The 15,116-nt window shown below is 34.5% G+C and overlaps 1 protein-coding gene across 9 annotated transcripts in view; it reads left to right on the top strand.

Annotated features, from left to right (window-relative positions):
* LOC128682914 (uncharacterized protein) overlaps positions 1-15,116 on the top strand; it is a 343,500-nt gene that overhangs the window by 311,866 nt on the left and 16,518 nt on the right. For all 9 annotated transcript variants that reach the window (XM_053767952.1, XM_053767979.1, XM_053767960.1 and 6 more), the window contains one exon: positions 8,510-8,600. In XM_053767952.1, coding sequence (XP_053623927.1) covers positions 8,510-8,600 — 91 coding nt within the window. The remainder of the gene's footprint in view (positions 1-8,509; positions 8,601-15,116) is intronic.

Genomic DNA, 15,116 nt, shown 5'->3' with positions numbered 1-15,116 from the left:
TTTTTCTTTGACACACTAGAAGTCAACCGGTTTGCAAGTGTTTTGCAGGTAATGGTCAATTATATGGAAGATACAGACAGTATCACGTCTTTATCCTTTACGGATTAGACAGAGCCATGTGTTGCAAAACCCGATGATTTAGCTGGATCGGCGTACATTCTGAAATTGTGATACATCGGTAGCCCATCACGAAGTATCTTTATCCTACTTAAAATCCTTTCCTTTGATTGACTTTTACAGTTGTGCGACAGGATTAACTAGCACATTATATGTCTTTCTATTGCTCCTCGACCATAGGCAAAGATGAAAGAACTCTATATAATCGATAAATACACATTGATATTAATCTGTCGCTAAGCCGCGCCGGATGCAGGTTTTAGGTTTTAATAGCTGATTTACGAGGGCTCATCCGGTCAAGGGTGCGTGATTTGTGGCCGAGGGGAAAGCGCGACACATCCATATATGTACAGTGAAATATATATCCGTATATGATTGGGATTCGCTAATTGAATTGCAGGTTTGTTTGTTTTCATTATCAGTGAGGTTATGTAGAGGACAAATGTCTGGCTATGCCACTTCCATCTGGTCCTGGCAGAAGGAGCAAACCCAAGAAGGCAGGCTTGGTGTCGTCAAGGTTGATACCCGTACCAATGGTCTGATAAGCAAGGACGCCGAAACCCGTGCGAAGTGGAGAAGATAATGTACCAAAGAGGCCCTTGGGATGTGCCGTTACAGCTGACGAAGGAACCGGGGATAAGCACAGATAAAAATTATATTGACGGAATGATAACATTCTTGTTCCCATATCGAAAGGTCTTGGGTGACTTGGTTTCAAAGACTTTGTGAAATAATTAACCATACCTCGATTTTCTCTACTGAGCCCTTAGTTTTTCTTTACAATATTCTCACTACCGTTATTTATTTGATGTTATTAAATAAACGTTTTCATGCAGATTCCAAAAATGTGTCATCAAATTGTGTAATATTCGTTGATAATGTTTAAATCATTACATTTGTTTTAATAAGAAGCCAACGCGTTCCATATCTCCAATTTAGGTACAATTTGCAACGGGAAAACATATTTTATCAAAAGCATGTACCTAACTATTCAAAAATATCTGTGTCACAAAATAATTACTTAAAAAATTACCATATCCATGACGTAAATAAAACTACAGGTGTTACAAGAAGCAAGCATATAAAACAATGTAAACAAACACATGGAAACCACCGGTCGATGCTGCGTGACTGTTCGCAGTAAAACACTGAAAAAAAAATTCCTGTGTAGAAAAAAATTACAGTGTAATAAGGCCCCGAAAGTCCGGGTGATCGACCCCCGGCTTCCATGAGGGTTGCCCTACACTTGTCCTGCTGTTCCTATTTTATCCGTCATCGGTTAAATCTGTTTAAAAAATCTGTAGTTGAAATCTTAGCTAAGTACATGTAATTTATTAGGATATTTAATAATGTCATCGAGAACAGCACGCCAATTGTTTTGCTTTATTCAATAAATCTTTCCCAAATCGATTGACTAAAAGCATCTTACCTACAATACGATTAGTATATATAGTACGCTATACATATGAGTATATACATAATGTATCATAATTAACTGCTTCAATCTGCTCACTGCTGAGTGAAACCTTATCGATGTTGCTAATTCTTTGAGTCCATTATGATCTAGTGCGAAGGGAGACCACAGGTATGGATGAAACTAAATAAAATCTCGTAAAAACCAAGTGTGCAGTAACCCGAATCAGTTCGGATATCGCCCGTACACGTGGGAAATCCTCAGAAAGGCTGAGCGCGGGAAAATTAATGGTCCTAACGTCGGATTGGTTCCTTGCACTTTTTGGCTGTTAATGGAGTCGGACCCGAAATTTTGATTAGGTTCGCGTGAAAAATGCTTGTAGAAAAAAATAACAATATGAGCCATATAATAAATATCATTTTAGGTACATTAATTTCTTGTTCAACGTAACGGCCGACGGCATACGTTCTACGTCAATTCCTAATTTAAAAAAAGTTTGTGGGATGTCAATGTCAAAGAAAAATTTAAAACGAAACAAAAATCACTGTCATTGCATATTTTAACTTTCTTTAACAATTAAAGTTATGTTTTATAATTGCATTTTATTATATTTTCGTAACTTAAATGCCATGTTAACTTACAATTTGCGTATATTGTCCATTGTCATAACCACATTCTGAGCGACACTACTATAATCACATACATAAATTCAAATAAATAATTAGCATATCAAATCCATGAATAAATTTCCGACACAATCATACCTCTACTATAATTCTGTACTGTGCAAAAACAATAGATTCCTTAATCCCAAATCACAATGACTTAAGAACAAACAGATTTTGAGCGTAAAATAAATATTAGAGCGGCAGCCACCTCATTACGTTTGGTTTAATAACATAATCCCTATTCTCGGGGGTGTATTAATAATTAAAAGAGGGTGAAATGATTATTTCCAACCGAGGTTTTGTTCCAGTATTATCTGTAAAGCTGAAGATGGTGAATTAAGAATTAGAATTCGTATTTCAAGGAAGCGAAGCTATGAGTAATTTTGGTAATAAGTGAAATTTGGTTCGCTTTAAGCACTCCAGTAGGTATTCAAACATTAACTACGTACAAAACAAACCAATTTTTTATCAAAATCGGTCGATTTTGATAAAAATTTGGGTCTGTAGTAATGTCTGATTTCAGAGCTAAGCCCTTAAATCAGAACAGACAGACATTTGCATTTATAATATTAGTATGGATTATTATTCTTATCCTTACAAACAGTAAGAAAGGGCACTTATTTGCACAAATGACTGTATCTAAAAAATCTGATATCGGATTCAAATCGCAAAAAGGCATATGACATGATTTTTTTCGTCTACCTACCGCCATCTAGTGGCATTTAGTCTCATACAAATTATTTTCATTATGCAGTAAAGAATTTATATGAATTTAAACAAACTAAAAATTATGTTATAATTAGCTACAAAACTTAAAAATATGCAACAAAACTTCACAATTTGTCGGGTAAATCATTGACAGCGCAACAAAAACTAAATATTGACTGCGAATAATATAGCATAATAAATCACAGCTATGTTTAATACTTAGTAGAGGTTACCAACATAACCACAAGTTAAGTTCTGCTTGTGGCAGATTGGTTTAGAGCAATTGGAGCATATCCCAAGTTGTTGGTAAGTGCTCAAATCACTTGTGTTCGGGTAATGTTATATAATAATACAACAACTATTAACACATACGTTATCACGTTAATTTTTAACACCATAAGCATATAGTCGATACGCTGTCGTCTAAATTTTTTATTTAGACGCATGTGTCTATTGAATTTGAACTTTCGATTCGGGGAATTTTCGAGGAAATTATCTTACTATTTACTACATTAATTATAAATTTGAAAGTTTGGATGTGACAAGATATTTATTGTTAATACTTCAGTATATAACTGTTTGTTATTCTGAAATAAAATTAAAATAAAATGTTAGCTTACTCGATCAATCAAGATCCGGTTATTTGATGATACACTCCTAACTTTCATTGAGAAATTAAGGCCCAATACCTATATATTTTACTTATATAACATAAACTAAAAACGGATAAAACATATTAGACAAATATATCTATGATTAGTATAATTTATTGAAATGGATTCCGACTTGGACGCTCCAAAACCACTCCATTCAAGTTTTCTCGTACAGAAAAAACACAAAGGATCTCAAAGGATCCCGCGAAGGGCAAAAAGAAGTTTTTCAATAACTCGCTGGATTCTGTTACATCTTTATTTCACCATTTCAATATGAATAGGCCTTCAAGATGGAGCCCTATTGTTTAGCCGGTTGGATTAGTTCGAGAAGTTCGCGGAATCGTAGGAAAATTTAATAAGTTCACTAAAGTAACGTTGTAGTCTTTTTTATTCTAATTTGAAAATCTTTTTTACATACATTTTAGATACGTTTGAAGGATCAATCACTTTAGAAACAAACATAATTTCATTATTAGTATGATTTATAATCATCTTAGACTGCTAAAATTTGATATACAACAAAATGTACTTAAGGTAAAGGTAACTAAAGGTACAAGTGTACCTTGTTTGTATTTTTACACGACTGTAAATGTGTTTTACAAATAGTGTCCAATAAATTGAATATGTGAACTTGATTATATTTTTTTAATTGTTATATTTTTTCAATAAGGCATATTACGCAAAACTCAGCGCAGATGGCGCTACTGGTACAACTAAGGTACACAAATATTGCCAATGGAAGCAAAAAGCGCTAATTTTCAATATTGTTGCAGATTTACGACCAAAAATACCTTCTACGCAATCGTGGTGCGAGTTTAAAGAAAAAGGAAGGATTTAGTGGATAATCCTAAAAATAATAACACTATTTTAGGTTGTGTGTCGCAATTTTTGGTCAACTGTGGTCATAAACTGATATAAACTTGATTTTGAGCTTCTTTTCGACCGTTTACTGGCTCGAAAATTTTACAGCGTCAGGCGTATTCCATAGTTTTCGATATTTTTTTATTTTATGGAAAGCGATTTTTCCCAAAATTTCGGCACCCGAATATGCTACATTGTTGTATATTTTCACAAACGAATGCTTACGTAACGAAAGGATTAATAAAGTACTCTAAAATAAACATTTTAATCGGCATAACAAAAGGCGGCAAAGCTTTTGTACCTAACATACAGTGCTGTACTCTGGCGGGATGAATGTGCAGTAATACTCCCTATTAGTACTTATTCGATTTACTCAAATTCAAATATTATTAATCTTCACAATCTAAGTCCAAATAAAAAAATAATATTTAAAAACTTGTGAAACCGTTTTAAGATTGTGAGAGATTGGTGTCTGAACTACGCAGGGTTTGTAACTCAGTACAATAATTTCAATAAACATAAATAAATATATTAGGACAAATCACACAGATTGAGCTAGCCCCAAAGTAAGTTCGAGACTTGTGTTATGGGATACTAACTCAACGATACTATATTTTATAACAAATACATATATAGATAAACATCCAAGACTCGGGTTAATCAGAAAAAGATCATTTTCCATCATGACCCGACCGGGGATCGAACCCGGGACCTCTCGGTTCAGTGGCAAGAACTTTACCACTGCGCCACCGAGGTCGTCGAGTAATTTACTTTAGTAAACTTTTTTATATTAGTACTTTAGTAAACTTTAGCTACCATTAGGGAACCTACCACGTGCCTAACTATTAATGCAGTTATAAAATTAACGCGGCAACTGGCACAAACAAAAACAGAAAGAAAATCAATTTGAGCCCGTTTTGACAGACGAGACAACGGAAGTTGCGCTAATGAAGTGGCGAAGAGTACTTCCTGTTGTCTCTGTCTAACTGGAATGCAGGGATGGCCAAAGATACTTTATACTTAAATCATTTATTTGACGTACTAAACACTCAAATTACTTTCTTACCTAATTTATTCAAAAATTATTTATTGAACGAACAATTTCATAAATAATTAAATAAGATCATGATTTACATAATTTTCTGAATGTGGAATATGTTTAAGAATCATTTTGTCGCAGATGTTCGTTGACACTTTATAATATTTGATTTATGTAGAACACTTATAAAAATATGCAATAAAACTCCTCAATTTGTCGGGTAAATATTTGACAATGTACCAATAACCAATTTTAGTTTTTTTAAATAGCTCTAGCATGTCCCACTGCTAGGCAAAATTGTCCCCACTCGCTTTACTGAAGAATCTGTCTGTGAATCTTTCACGTGTGTCTTTTTTTAATACTAACTTAAATCTAGCTGATGATACCGTACAGAAATCCATCCTACCTAATCTATTTAGTGACGACGACCTCAGTGGCGCAGTGGGAAAGTGCTTGCCTCTGAACCGAGAGGTCCCGGGTTCGATCCCCGGTCGGGTCATGATGGAAAATGATCTTTTTTCTGATTGGCCCGGGTATGATTACCTATATATGTATTTGTTATAAAATATAGTATCGTTGAGTTAGCATCCCATAACACAAGTCTCGAACTTACTTTGGGGCTAGCTCAATCTGTGTGATTTGTCCTAATATATTATATATTTAATGTTTATAGTATTTCATATTTATTCATTTTAACTCGTTCAATTATCACAGTATATATTATTTTAAAGGCAGACAGTAACTAATTCTTTTCTTTGTTAAAATTTGAAAAATTGTATAGCTCGTTCGAACCGCCTCAACTGTTATATAGTCAATAGACAGCCCTGCGTCTATCTCTTTCGCTCCAACGGCATGCAAATCCTCGTCTAGAGATTACGACTGATCCATCTGCGTAATGAAGAGCGGGATGCTCTTTCCGCGTTATTCTTCTCAATTCTTCACTCGATACCGACTTTGTGTTGCCAGTAACTTGGCATGATTGTGTGACCCAATATTAATATACGTTTTAGGGCTGACTTACATATTTTATATCCTAATATTTTATGTTTATTTGTAAAAAGTAAAGTTGTGGTTTTGTTAACTCTTTCTCTTATCGCAGCATTTTCCCGGTTGCTTCCACAGCCGCAAAGCGTCGGAGCTCAGGGTCTGCTATCCTATTTTTCCTCAAAGTCCAGGGTTAGCGTAAAAAAATGCCATTAAATTTGGAAAATTAGGCTATGATGTTACAATCGGGTGGTTGTAACATCATAGCCTGATTTTTCTCACAATCTTAAAATAATAGCATTTCCGAAGAGGATTTCTCTTCGGAAATGCTATTGTTGACGATAGTCAACAATACACATAATAACACAAAGCCTCAACAGCTGATAAGCAGTTAAGGCTTTGTGTCCCTTAGTTGACTCATACGATATCCAAGCGTATCTACGCTTATAATATATATCTTATATATTAGTCCTATTCTAGGGCGGAATCACAAGCCATAGACGACCTACTTAAGCTAGATGCAAATATGGTGAATTTATTTCATTTGTACACATGTACGTAGTTGATAAAATTTTCATCACTTTTAATAGCAAAATACAGAGAGTATTTTCGACTACGGTTATAGGTACTTCAATAGGAAAAAAGCTAATGTCTTGATATCCTGATCTGACATCACCACCATGAACGATCATTGGTCGGATCAATACATAACTCCGTCTTCCTTTAACACACTTCCATCCCGTTTCCACAAATCCCGTTCTTTAAAAAAAAACAATATGAGATTGTTTTTTTTTTTAATGAACGGGAATATTTTATTACACATTAATACGTTCGATCAACTCAGTGATTGATAAGTCTAGACGGAACCGTAAACCATATGTTGAAAATTACACTTCACAAAATTTTCTCGTAAAATTCAGCGAACGTACTATACCAAACTACGGGGTAATGACACTAAATCGGGAAGTAAGTGAAACTGACACTTACCTCATAGTCGTTATTCAGGGCACGCGCGCCTCCGCAACTTGGCAGACTTGCAAACTCGATGAAGCGAGATCCCATTGAGTGTTATCGACGTCTTGGAAGTTTTAGTACTACGGTGTAATGAGATGGTTGTTCTTGTAACTACATTGACTACATGAGCTGTAAGGACAAGCATGTTCTGTGGCTTTGGCAATTTCTTTAATTGGAAAAAAAAAATTCTATGTTCATTAAATGTCAGTAATCGTTGCTTCGAAATCGTCCAGTAACAATAATCATACTTTAATTTGTAATCTATACTAATTTTATAAAGAGGTAGGTAAGCGTTTGTGACTTTGTGAGTTTGTATGTTTGAGGCGGGTAATCTCCGAAACTGCCGAACCGATTTCAAAAATTTTGATCTCACCATTAGAAAGGTACATTATCCAAGATTGCTATAAGCCATATTTTATCTCAAAATTCCCACGGGAGCGAAGCCCTGGGCTGCATCTAGTATTATTATAAATTCGAAACTCTGTTAGCGTCCATAACTTAACCTTAACTATAATGATATGGATTTAAAGAACCGACTTTAAACATGGCCAAAATTTCACTACAGGTTATTAAAGTATATTCAAAGAAAAAAATGTAGACAACTGGTACCTAATATAATAGAATTTTGAAATATTTTCAAAAGTAAATTTAAGTTATTTTATTTGTCCATAACATTGTCATTGATTGAAGTTCTATTAATTACATATTTATTGGACGACCTCGATGGCGCGGTGGTAAAGTGCTTGCCTCTGAACCGGGTTCGATCCCCGGTCGGGTCTTGATGGAATATGATCTTTTTCTGATTGGCCGGGGTCTTGGATGTTTATCTATATATGTATATGTTATAAAGTATAGTATAGTTGAGTTGTCCCATAACACAAGTTTCGAACTTACTTTGGGGCTAGCTCAATCTGTGTGATTTGTCCTAATATATTTATTTATTTATATTTATAGATATGTCTGATGTGATGTTTGATCTTGACATGTATAGTACATACACCACAAGTTTATAAACTATTTCTTTATAAAATTACATTGTCTTTTGTTTCAGGATGGAGGAAACCGTGCGCTCGCTTCTGCAGTACAAGAGTCGAGTGGAGACTTTGAAGCAAGAGAAGGCTTCACTTTCATCGGCTCTGGAGGTTTGTATCACTTCACTATAACTTTTTTCGCCAAAAGACAAAGATATAGACGAAATTCTCATAATCGATAAATCATAATCATAAAAAGTAAACAAAGTATTTGACAAACCAACAATTACATTGAAATGTTCTTATATCTGTGGACAAACCCAGAAAATTGTAATTTGTATTATAAGTATTTTATACGTTATATTTGTAAGTTGTAGATGTATATTTATGTTTTGTACATAGATTTATTAAAAATAAATAATTGTCACTGCTTCACGTAAGACATTTAAGTACAAAATTATATTTCTATCTACACACAACTAAGAGGTTGATTCGCATCTCGACTAAAACTAATATTTAACTTTAGTGTTTCCTATAAATGAGTTTTACATAAATCAGAGTTTACATATTTAAATTAAATCTGCCTAGCCGCTTTTAAAAAAATAAAATACTGGCTGAAATGCGTGCCTGCTAGTAAAATAAAAATAAAAATGGCCATAAATTTCTGTACTGGCGTTTGGTTACATCCCGGTCATTGTTATTTACTCTCCCCTCCTCGCTATCTGTGATTTTGAATAACGAATACGAATTTTGATTTTTCCATTTCCCGTCACTTTTTGAATGATACCCGTATTCCGTACCTGAGCTTTCTATTGTGTGCGCACCCTATTTTAATATCGCATCTCATTTTTATATTGTCAGCAGTTTTTTTCGAGTACGAAAAAAATGTGAAATATTCGGCTATGCTGGTATTATTTCTTGATGTGTTAAAAATTCAAAGGCATATTCACTTTTTGATGCTATTTTAGTTATACATCATGATAGATAGAGAATGTATGTCCAAGTACCATAATCAAATTCCATACACAACTTAATAATATCTAATAATTATTTCATTTTTTATGGTTTCAACGAAAATATAACAAAACGCATGAAAATGTATAAGTATTAAAAAACATTTACACAACAAACTAAACGCTTTTAGCGCTATAAAAACAAGCGCTGTACTTACCACAGAGATATAATTTTACGCATTAAATCTTAATAGCCAAACAACGTCCAAAATAAGTATTCCCTGCACTAAAGCACCACTTATCGCAAGAAAAAGCAGCCACTAATTACGCAAACCATCCCATTCAGGCACACTCCGTCCATAATCCTCAAAGATGGTCCAGTTAGCTAAAAACCAAACTACGTTGACCTCCCATCCGGTGCCATGTTTCATAAAAACTGCCCCAAAAAGCCGTAAGAGACAGAGGTCTAGTTATATTGGCGCGGGTGTGGTGCTTTCGTAAATGAAATTCGTCTATCCATGGGGGTTATAATCCAAAAATGATCGCCGTCCCCACTCCCGAAGACACAAATTAATTAGAATATAGAAATTTCACGTAAACAAAACATAACAGTTATAAACCAGGTTGCTCTCAAAAATTGTCGCACAGTTTGACTAACACCAATAGTTTGACAATATGAAAGAGCAATGAGCTAATAAACATAGAAAAAAATCAAATCCACTAGTATATTATTTTCATCAGCTGTTGGACAGTCTATGGGACGGAAAAGTTAAAACCAGCTTTTAACACTATTACTAGTTTTACTGAAGTGGTGGTGGTGTAATGATTTCGTCTATGGATCGAAAGATCTCAGATTTGTATCCTACTCATGCCATATGAGTACTTATACCGATTGGTATTAATACTCATAATGACTCATGTATAGTAGTTTTCATCGTGTCATAGTTTTTCACATCGTGAGGAAACCTGCACGCTGTAAGACAGTTTAGTTCACTAGTGTGTATGCGACTACCTGCCACTAGATGGCGGTAAGTATTCGTATAAATCATATCAGATGCCTTTAGGAGACTTGAATAAAATCTGACACAATTGTTAGCAATAACACACTCGATATGATGATGTTAATTTCTGGAATGTTCTACATCTGTAATTAAGTTTATTTGTTAATATAAATGGTGTTTAATGTTGCCTGCAACCGGACACAAATAGTGGACACTTATCAGAATGTTTCCAAAAGTTGTTAGTTGTTGCTAATCGCTTACAAGCCAGTCTGTCCGTCCGATAACAGTGGAACAACTCGAATCTATAGAAACTAATTTCGAATTTAATCCATTCCAATAATGACAGTTATAGAAATTAATTTGTTGAAGTGTTCTGAACTTGGAAATTAACATCGTACAAGTATTTTTAGACCACCGATGAGTAATTAATAGCTGATTACAAACAAAGTAAGTATTAGCAAGGCAGCTTTTTATGATAAAATCGGAAATGGGTATCTAGTGTCTCAGCCTCAAAGCTTTAAAACAAATTATGCTGCATATAACTATATTTATATAATCTAAGATCCCTCAACCTCCCGAGGACCTCCCTTATACCTCGTAATGACGGACTGACAGCCGGGAGATAGTTTAATATGATACAATGATATAATAACATGATACTTGCCCTGTCACCGTGTGCTCGTGTGATGAAGATTAAGTATTATGTATATCAGCATCCTAAATTTATATATACATAGTTGGTTGTATACTTTGTTAATCAGACTTATTGTAATTATGAATTAGGGTTAAATTAGTTATTTATTTGCTCAAATAGTTTGTAAGAAATCTGAAAATATTTGTATATTTTTCTTCAATTTATAGTTAACTAGATGCGGTCCGGGGCTTCGCTCCCGTGTACTATGTGTTATTCCATGTTATATTCTACCCGTGTACCAAATTTTAAAGTAATCCGTCTAGTAGATTTTGCGTGAAAGATTAATAAACATACACACATACATTCTCACAAACTTTCGCATTTATAACCTTACTATGATTCAGGTTAATTCCTATGAATGCACTATATTTTTATCACAATCCGCTCTTAGTCTCGCATGTTTCTAGGTTCATTCTTATATGCGATACATCGAAATCCTTGGCTTCGCGAAAAAATAATTATTTAAAATGTTAACTATGATTTCACGACCGCCCGCCTGGTTGACGTCAACCTTCTTTGAGAATACTGTGGTTGCGCACTCAACCATTATGCTAATAAGCTATTAAGTCTATTTTTATACCTTAGTCGCTTCGTCCCAAGCAAGCCCAAGCAACAGAAAGCCTCTATAACCTGGGCATTTTGTCACCAAACAGTAATATTGCGGCCCTATAATGGTAACTATTGCGACTCTTGTAGGTACTATAAAGGTTTTTAAAAAAGTGGTTTTGTTCTATATTTATGGCATAAACGTTGCAAATTGCTCTATTTTAGTTCTAAAAAGCATTTCTTATCACTTTTACATTACAACTACATAGCTGATTCATCACCGTGACAGCTTTTATGTAATGTTTAAAGAATAAATCACAATACTAGGGCTTATTCGGCTGTCTTTAAACATCTACAACATTAATATAGTGCTAATCATGAATACTACTTAGCACGCTCCAAAACGTTCTCTGTATCTTTTATAGTACCAGTATATGTTATTTGGGTGTACAGTGGTCGCCACAAAACGTGATTAAGAAACAAATATTTATCATACTTCAGATTCTATCAACGATTCCTTATCAGATCAGCCAACCTCATGACCAACGCACGCACGACTGCCGCAACCGACGATGCGTAGAAAGCAATTAGGCTATAAACGATGCAGTTTGCATGATTGGATAGATTAATTGTGCGTTTAATGCCGACCACCCTTAATATTCCACGTTGCGCTGGCGAGTTCGATTGATTTTATAGTTGAATTGGTTGGAGTTAGAACAAAGTTTACAAATGCATTTATTAACATTAATCATCAAATACATACCTAGTATAAAACAAAGTCGCTTCCTCCTGTCTGTCTGTCCCTATGTATTCTTAGATCTTTTAAATTACGCAACGGATTGTGATGCGGGTTTTTTTAATAGATAGAGTGATTCAAGAGGAATGTTTAGGTGTATTTATTTTTATTGTTTTACGCGAGCGAAGCCGAGACGGACCACTAGTAAGCAATCAGTACAAAATTAATACTAACAATCGAATATTTTCAATAAAATTTTTGGTCATTGTCACATACTCGTTGTGACGACCTCGGTGGCGCAGTGGTAAAGTTCTTGCCACTGAACCGAGAGGTCCTGGGTCCGATCCCCGGTCAGGTCATGATGGAAAATGATCTTTTTCTCATTGATCCGAATCTTGAATGTTTATCTATATATGTATTTGTTATAAAATATAGTATCGTTGAGTTAGTATCCCATAACACAAATCTCGAACTTACTTTGGGGCTAGCTCAATCTGTGTGATTTGTCCTAATATATTTATTTATTTATACTGATTAAAATGACCTGAGTTTATATTAAATTTCTACCGTCGCTAGACTTAGGTACAAAGGTCGTGTGTACACGTACCAACCCTACTTACTTTTCTATTCTTGCTTCAAACACGAAAATTTTATTTTTGAATCAACTTATTCCTACTAACTCAGTTACATTTTAGTAGGATTAAGGTTTCCTATTTAATTCTCAACAACATATTGTTTACTGTAACTCATCCCGGACTAATTTATCGTCTACATAAATCTTTGAAGGCAAAATAATTTTATTAAATAAAATACAAATATCAGTAGATTTTAATAAGCTTCATCTTTCAAAAGCTATTCGTCGAACATTCGTTTTCACGTGGTTTTCACACAGAATGACAGGCATTACAACCAAATGGCTCTCGGTGTGACATCACTGTAGCACCCCTTCTTTGCAACAATAGGAAAAATACTCGGAACTGTAATAAAAGCTATGCACTGACACACACTACGGTTCGCCTACTGGAGTTCAAAAATTTTATGGATATGGTACAATTTATAAGTGCCAGCGATCGCCTAGGCGATTTTTTTTTTGTCTGTAAAACTAATTCATATTAATATCTAAAGGCGGGTCCGCTGCGCCATGTTTTGAACAGAACATTGTTGAAAAACATAATTTTATAACGATAAAACATAAATTACAACGGTAATTTATGTTTTTAAACAAATGTTCTGTTCAATACAAGGCGCAGCGGACCCGGCTTAATATAAACTTATAACTAGCTGTCGCCGCGAACTTGACCTCGCGAACACAATCTTTCTTTACAAAATTGTGAATATTTCAAAAACGACTTCAACGATTTTATTGCCCCACAAACTTAAAAATTATATTGACAGATCCTACATACCTTTTAAATGTCATCAAAATCATACCAACGGTTCGAAAGTTATCACGTTACAAACATACATACAAAAAAAATATTTTTGCCCCTTTACATACTATACACATTTATTATTTATTACATACAATACACCTTTTGTAAATTATAATATACCAAGGTTCGATGTATCTTTATTGTGGTGATTTTACAAGAACACTGATCTGTACCAGAGAGACAATAACATGGAGTTTTTCGAAAAGGGCGTGTAAAGTGCAGGCGTCTTGGATAGGCTCCGGTGACCATTCCCATCAGGTGGGCCACCTCTTTGCTTTTTCAGTATCAAAAAAGAGAAAGCTTAGTGTTTGAATTTAAACTCTTAAATAAATTCTAAAGCCTATAAGAATATATTTCATAATTTGCACCACGCACCACTCACACAAGCATTGTAAGGACATTAAAATGGCGGAAAGCGGGAAATCGGCTATGCACAATAGCTGGGGTTTCCCGGTTTAAAAGCCGCCCCCTCCCCGCGCCCCTCTTAACAATAATTCAGCTTCACCCTTCCGAAGTGCAAGGGCGCAGTTACAGAGGGCAGTGCCTTAGGGATGGGCAGGTGATCGATACGTGATTGGTTTTTCAGATTGGGTAAGGTTGAAAAAAAATCACAGCTAGGGTAGTGCTGTCATAAAGGTACCCATTCAAAAATTCGTTTATTCAACTTGAAGGGAAGGATGATATACATCACTTGTTGACATCAAACCGTTCATACATAAAAATATATTAATGGGACTTATTAGCACGAACCTTTTTTTATTTTTTCAAGGCGCGAAATTAAAAAAAAAAACAAAAAACCGTTCAGATTCAAATTTCTGTATTTAATTTATGAAGGACTTTATACATCACTTGTTGATATCAAAACTTTATTTAAAACTAAATCTACTGCTACGTTATGCACGTTTATCTGCCCAAGCGAGCATGATTCCAAGTTATAAAGGTCGATGCATACGAACAGTATTATTTTATGAAATTGGAACGCCGCCGCCGTGTGCGCCACGATTTCATACGTTACGCAGTTGATATGTACCAGCCTTAATAGCTGATAGTTTCAAACATGCACAGATAAACTTTCACCTTTTATGAAATAAGTATTCAAAAATAATCTGAGCTTTGATCAAAAGAATGTATCAAAAACGCCTTCTTTTAACCGTATTATCGAAGACAATTGATTGACCATTGGTATTCAAGCATCGGTCCGAAACATATACTAATGTAAAAATACAAGTATCTAATAAATATCAATAACAAGTATTTAAGCAATAAGTGACATTGATATTATGTTAAATAAATAATGAGATGAAAAAAATCTGGAATTAAAACC

The sequence above is a fragment of the Plodia interpunctella genome, chromosome 3 (assembly GCF_027563975.2).
Source record: "Plodia interpunctella isolate USDA-ARS_2022_Savannah chromosome 3, ilPloInte3.2, whole genome shotgun sequence".
Taxonomy (NCBI): domain Eukaryota; kingdom Metazoa; phylum Arthropoda; class Insecta; order Lepidoptera; family Pyralidae; genus Plodia; species Plodia interpunctella.
Note: the sequence above shows the minus strand (reverse complement) of the source record. Positions and strands in the feature narration are given on the sequence as shown.